Source organism: Aphanomyces invadans (assembly GCF_000520115.1).
Source record: "Aphanomyces invadans strain NJM9701 unplaced genomic scaffold supercont1.73, whole genome shotgun sequence".
NCBI lineage: Eukaryota > Oomycota > Saprolegniomycetes > Saprolegniales > Verrucalvaceae > Aphanomyces > Aphanomyces invadans.
The window spans coordinates 29,240-35,859 of NW_008580218.1; the positions used below are offsets into that span (position 1 = coordinate 29,240).

Sequence of the window (6,620 nt, forward strand, 5' to 3'; positions counted from 1 at the left end):
CATTCGGATGGAAGAGAACGCAGAATTTGCAGAAGCCATCTACCTTGCCGTCAAGTCTCTGCCATCGTTCCAAGCCGAATTCCGCGGCAAGGTCGTAGTCCTTGACAACGCACCCGCCCACAGCCAAACTGAGACCCGCATGCCTGGGCACGATGACTGCGTCTTGCTACGCCTTGGACCGTACTTGCCGATGTGCAATCCTATTGACGGTTGCTTCAGCGTGCTGAAGGCTAAGAGCAAGCACTTTCTCCCCTCAAGACGTTCGGAAATTCATACCTCTGGTGTACACGCTACCTTGACGGCGCGAATGGACCTCTTAGAACGTGCCGCTGTTGAATCATTGTCTTGCTTGACCGCCGTCTTGACGACAAAGATGTCTTTGCACTGTCTTGTGTCTGTCCACGCAGCCAGTCGCCTGGAGAACACGCACTATGGAGAATAAACTTTGTCAATACATATTTTTATCGAACGACATTAGACGACCTACTCAAGGACACGTCAACCAGGGAGTCCTGACCAGTTGCATCCACTTGGACGTCGTGAACGAGTCGAGCTGCCAAGTCGTAGCACGGCTCAGCGACACATCGACGTACTTGCCTTGGAGTTTCCGACCCCCCTTCTTGATCTGAAAGGCTACAGGGGCCACGGCCATGTCTTTCTTCGAGTCCTCTCGGGGCGGGCCCGCGCCGTCGAGCGCAATGCCCTTGTACCGCCCGCCCCACGATTGAACGCACCCATCGCATTGTCGGCATGTAACGACTCGTCCATGAGAAAGTCGTTGTCGCGTTCGATTTGGATTTGCGTCTTCTTGGCTTCAAATGCCGCGGCTTCCGCCTGGATCGTCGCTTGCTCGGTTTCGTCGTCCACAACACGCACGCTGACTGTGGACCACCCGCCATAGTCTGGCCGGCGGGCTTTACGAAGACAGCCGGCTTCGACCCGGACACGATCTGCTGCACCTTGTGCAGGAAACAGCGGTGTAAAACCCTTTGGACTTTTCAATTTTGTCAGTGTTGGCTGGCTCGCCGGCGAGGTATAGCTGGTGACGAGGAGGAGGCGGTGGCGGGACTTCGCCATCGTCTTCTGCATGTGGAGGTGGCAACACAGGTCCTGCTCCAATTGGGATGTCGAATCTGTCGGAAACCACAGCAATGGATCGACCACGCATGTCCATGGCGAACTTCGCTCGGGCATTCTACAAAGTCATGAGTTGATATGAACCTGCAAGCGAACGTACACGTTCGACTTCTTCGAGCTCCTTTTGGGCCTCCGCTTCCTGTCGTTCTTCTTTTTCCTTCTCCGTCACTCGACGTGAAGTATTGGCAATCACTCGTTCCTTGTGCCCCTGACTAGATTCGTGGTTGCGGATGCCCGCCAAAAGCAAACCTTTATCAATACATGTTTTGATCGAATTACAATTTACAGGTGGCCATTAAACCACTTTGATTGAAATAGATTCCAGGTGTACTTCGACGTTCGAAGAAATTAAAACTTCGAAACCACATTGATTGCTGGTTTGGCCACATTGAACGGGCAATGGTGTAGTTAAGAATTTAATCGTTGGTATTGCCTTTTTCAGTGAAATTTGGACTTCTGAGTCGATTTGCTGAATCGACTTGCCTCCAAAAATACTAAAATAACTATACCATACAAAACTGATGATGAACATGTCTAAGTGTTGAGAGTAGGCTCGTCGCGGGACACAGACTAGCCCCGTGGGTCGGACTCATGACTTGCCAATGACACAATGTTCGGACGTGCAAACAAGAAAATCCGTTCCTGGATCGCTCCCAAGACGCTCCCTCGAACACGGCTGGAGTCGCTTCTTTTTTCCATTGTGGTCTCGACCATAGACGGTCTCTTTGACGACAACGTTGGCTCGCATTCGGTACAGATTCGTGGTTGGTTGCTCTGTCGAAACTGGTGGTGACTGGGAAGACCGTGTTGTATCGGTGACTCGGTGGGGTGCTTTGTGTGAGCACCATCGCCGTAATAGACAGTGCAGCAGTTGAAGGAACATGAAATAATGTGTTTTGATTGGATAAGGCAACTCTCAATTCGATTTGCCAAGTCGATTCGATTCGCCTGGGAACTCCAAATTCGAATCGATTTGACTATAAGATGGTTATATCAAGAAATGCAACCCTTTCGACGACGGTTGTGTTTCCACCTGCGGACCTCGCGAACTCCGATTTCAAAGGCAAACCACGAAGTAGATTCCCCCAGCGGCGGCTTACCGCTGGAGCTTGACCCTACCCTAGTCAGACATCTGCTCACAGACACTCAATTAGCCCGAAGGATCTTCCGGCATACCAACCAAGGGACTAAACCCTTGGGCTGCATCTTGGGGGGGTCCAGGGGTACTGCGAATGGAAATTCGAAATACCTCCCCATCAACGGTTGCATCCCCAACGCCTTCGCCATCGCGACCACCGTGATCCTGAACGTTTACCCGCACATACTTCATGAATGCGGTGGGAGATCTTCCAGCAAGTTGCTCGCGGGCTCCCACGAATTATTCATACCCTGTAGGCCGCGCCGGCTCACAAGCACTTCGTAGACGCCTAGACGGTCGTTGTAGTGGCAGTCGATGAACTTGTCGACCACGAGTCCATCTGCATTGTGTGCGATATGGAGCAACAACTCTTCAGTCACCTCGAGAGGATCGTCGGCATGAAACTTGAGCCTACTGCTGTGGGCTTCACGGACCATGCCCGTGACCAAATTTTGGCTTTCAAAAATCCAATCCTAAATTGTCTTGAAAGCTTGAGCTGGTCGTCGCCCAGTGACGCTAAACTTGGAGTGAGTCGTGGATCACAGGTCCATGTACAAAGCAAAATCACCCACGTCGAATTGTGTCATTTCGGCGCATTGCTTTTTAGCCTTCTTTCGCGATTCTTAAAGCGCTTCTTCGACAACGCCTCCACAATCTTCTCGTGCATACTGTCCAGCGAGAGTACTGACGACTTGAGCTTGAAGCAACGACCTCAGCTCTTCCAAGGTCGTTGTCTTCGTCGGACCGGGGAGGACAATGCGACCCAGGGCGACATCGCTGGTCGACCCGTCATGACCGTGATCGGAGCCGTTCCACCGAGAGTCTCCGAGGGGTTCTCGTTTAGCACCAGTATCATCACCGGCAGAATCTGCCATCATTGGTCGGGCTGCATCAACCATTCCGATAACAAGGCTCGGAACGTCTTGAGGGTCATTTTCATCGAACTTTCCACCGTTCCGTTTCCCACGGACATCTGGCGGTTGTGAAATGATGATGAGCTACTTGCAGGTGCTGGAGCTCGGCAATCACCTCGTTCTTGAGGTGTGAGCCTTGATCACTCACCCAATGATTGCACACGCCAAACACACAACCACTTGAGCGCTGGCAACGATCGTTTCTTAAGCCACTTCAACTGGCTGAAGTCGTCCTTAGCTACGAGGATGTAGCCACCGTCCATGAAAAAGAAATTCTAGTGCAGGATCTCTTTCGACTTCGTCACGTGGACCGTTGCACCATACGATCTCAAAACATGACCACCGGTACTGGCGCAATGCAAACACCGATCCACACAATACGCGACGTCCGACACCTTACAGATCACCAAAAACGCTCGCCCAGGACTACTTTCGTCGCGGAAATACCACGGTGTCTCCCAGCACTAATTTGCGCCACCATGCACAGTCTCACTTGCAGTCCGCTAGCAGCGGTCGGGATCCACACCGCACCTGTCGACGTCTTTAATAATGGCACTTTCCCGCCACCAATTTCCACTAGCTTCCGGGCCCACTCTGCCGCGGGAAAATTACCTCCACCGATGGCTTGGACTTGTTTGTCCACCACTTCTGCCATCGTTGGCCAGACAAAGTCTTTACTTCACAACGGCGAAATGTCGTAGATGGTTTAATCGTACCCCATGAAAAGCAACGCCCAGCGATCCAGCTTCGCTGCCGTATACTTGGGAATCGCGACGTTCACGGACGCCGGGTGGAAAATGAACTTGAGGTTTGCTTGATCGGTGAACAACGCAAATCCACCGGGCTTGCGCAGAACATAGTCTGCCCGCTTCAAACACTCCACGATCGAGAACGCCTCCTTCTCGACAATGGCCCATCGCTGAGCGGCGCCAGAAAGCGTACCACTCAGAAACATCAGCGGCTCATGGTCTTGACTGTCCAGTTTGCGATCCACCTGGTCGCGAGGGATTTGAGTCACGACGCCACCCCAATGCAAATCGCTGGCGTCGGCAAACACACAAATCAGCCGATCCTGCTTCGGTTACGCTAGGGTCACCACCTGGCTGAGCGCTTCCTTGCACTGTCGCAAGCACGCTGCGTGGTCAGCGTTCCACCCCACCTTAGCGAGGAGGACCTTGTCCACATTCTGGCGCGTTCGACCGCCGCCGCCATGTAGACCGACTCCAACAGATCGGTAATCGGGTGTACAATCACATTGTACCTTGGGATCGACATGCGCATCCAATTCATGGCGCATAGAACCTGCTAAGGTCTTGGCCAATCACCGGCCTCTTCAGTTCTTGCAACGCGTTGATGCGTTCTCGGTTATGCTTGACGCCATCGAACGACACAATTCGTCCACACCAGTGCGTTTCGGTCTCGTACAACCGACACTTCTTGGGATTCAGCTTGAGACCGCGATCGTATCCAAGCAAATCGTCCAGCCATATCATGCCATTTCTTGTACCGACGATTGGCAGTAAGCCACGCTGTCGGTACCGCTCATCAATACTCGCGTCAGCGCGTAAACGCCCGTATCCGTGAGGAACGAGAACATCTCTTGCGACGTCTTGTCCAGCGCAAACTGCCAGTAACCCTTCAAGAAGTCGAGGGTATATATAACACTTCCGCGCCTGCCAAGTGATCCAATATCACCTCTAACATCGGCATCAGCCACATATTGCGCTCCGTCTGTGCGTTACCAAACGGATATCCACAGTCATGTGAATGTCGTTCCAACAACGGTGCCGAACACCACTTCGAACGGGGGTTTCGAAAACAAAGCCCGGCAGCCCAACTCAGCAACGTGCTTCGCCATGAAACCACGCTGCTCTATTGAGTAGCGACATGCCTTGCACCGCACAGGTTCCGCGTCTTGCTTCAACGTCACGACCAGTTGCGCCACGTCCACCGGTGGATCTCGGCCCAGAGTCAGTCGAAACACGACTTTATAACGCATCAACAGCTCCAGCAGATGTGTCGCGTACTCGTCGCCGCAATCGATGTCCTTGCAATCGCTCACCTTATTCTCGAACGTAGTCCTCACCGCACGTCGGTCGATTTCCATCGACTATCCAGATTGCACATCTGGAAAACATGCTCGCTCTTCTTCAGGGTAAAGCAAAGCTTCGTCAGGAGACGATTTAGTCTTGTCCATCGTCTTGACCACCTTCGTGGCTGCAATCAGCGGAGTCTCCTTGCCGCCCAGCTGATTGAGGTCGAACACACTCTGCGCTCGCGCCAGTAACAAATGGAAGCAGTATCCCAGTCGCGCCTTCACGTCGCGACTCACGACAACTTCGCCCAGGCGTCTTGCAGTGCCAGCACTTCAGGTTCGCTAACACTAACGTCCCTTCGGCAGTGTCGAACGTCAGCCGCAGCTTGACGTCGTGATCCACTGTAAGCTTCATAGCTTCTATGAACTCGCCCAACTCGATCGGTCGGTCCAGTTGGCGCATCACCAACGCAAAGTTACCGACACTTTTGACACGCACCAGGAACGTTGGCCACACTACCGAATGATTGGCGCCGCTGTCCAAGAGCGCCAACGCCGTCACGCCATTGACATCATACGCCACCGTGCGTGGACAGTCAATAACCAACGCATCCTGGATATCCACGGCAGCGCCAATAATCTTGCGCTTGGTTTCGTCCCTCTTCTCCGACGCTGCGGACGCAGCCCCGTGAGGTATCTTGAAACGCTGGTCCAACAAAAGCTGCACTTCACCTGGCTGCACCTTGGGCACTTGAATACCCGGTGATTATCGCTGCCACACTTCAGGCAGCCGTTTCCACGCGAGGACGCTACCTAGGTCGTCGACGGCGCCTTCACCGTTGCAACGCCGTCACGTCTCTTCGACACAAATCACCGAGCCTTTTCGCCACACTGTCTTGGCGGGATTGTGTCTCTCGTGCAGACAGGAAATAATCACGCCAATCCTTCTCCGTGATACAGTGCGCGAAATAATTATATGTGCACATTGAAATCGTCAGTAAATCGCGATTAATGTCAGATAAAAAATACACCAAGACTTCGGAGATTGTTTCCCATGAAGGGTATATCTTCAAGTTAAATTGCTTCAGTACAATACAGCCGGTGAGCTTGAATTTGCCAACATATAGGAGTATGGTTGAATTGACCCAGTCTGAGGCATCGGGCATATTTGTATGCGCACTGCGCTTTAAAATTTCTAAATGTTAAAAGTCGCATTCAAAATGGAAAATGGTGTGGGGATTTGGCCAATGAGTAGGCAACATTGTGGCGCTAATCATGACAAAATTGGTCAACTGCGTATCATGCCAAGGGGTCCCAAGCTCACAGGCATCGAAATGGGCCAAATTTTGGCCTGGAAGCACGAGAAGATATCCAATCGCGAGATTGGACGTCGGCT

At 52.4% G+C, this 6,620-nt stretch overlaps 4 protein-coding genes across 4 annotated transcripts; all 4 read right to left on the reverse strand.

The window, feature by feature from the left end:
* Positions 1-474: 474 nt before the first annotated feature.
* On the reverse strand, positions 475-1,077 carry H310_14517 (hypothetical protein; the record flags this gene model as incomplete). Its single annotated transcript, XM_008882396.1, has 3 exons — positions 475-483; positions 518-633; positions 711-1,077. The coding sequence occupies 3 exons, from the start codon at positions 1,075-1,077 to the stop codon at positions 475-477; spliced, it is 492 nt and encodes a 163-aa protein (XP_008880618.1).
* A 1,386-nt stretch (positions 1,078-2,463) lies between these two features.
* Positions 2,464-2,712, reverse strand: H310_14518 (hypothetical protein; the record flags this gene model as incomplete). The annotated part of the gene is made up of 1 exon (XM_008882397.1): positions 2,464-2,712. One exon carries the CDS (start codon positions 2,710-2,712, stop codon positions 2,464-2,466), a length of 249 nt encoding a protein of 82 aa, XP_008880619.1.
* Positions 2,713-2,898: 186 nt separating this feature from the next.
* Positions 2,899-3,150, reverse strand: H310_14519 (hypothetical protein; the record flags this gene model as incomplete). Its single annotated transcript, XM_008882398.1, has 1 exon — positions 2,899-3,150. One exon carries the CDS (start codon positions 3,148-3,150, stop codon positions 2,899-2,901), a length of 252 nt encoding a protein of 83 aa, XP_008880620.1.
* Positions 3,151-3,895: 745 nt separating this feature from the next.
* Positions 3,896-5,687, reverse strand: H310_14520 (hypothetical protein; the record flags this gene model as incomplete). Its single annotated transcript, XM_008882399.1, has 7 exons — positions 3,896-4,261; positions 4,289-4,375; positions 4,515-4,637; positions 4,697-4,813; positions 5,093-5,251; positions 5,315-5,540; positions 5,599-5,687. The coding sequence occupies 7 exons, from the start codon at positions 5,685-5,687 to the stop codon at positions 3,896-3,898; spliced, it is 1,167 nt and encodes a 388-aa protein (XP_008880621.1).
* Between the last annotated feature and the right edge of the window lie 933 nt (positions 5,688-6,620).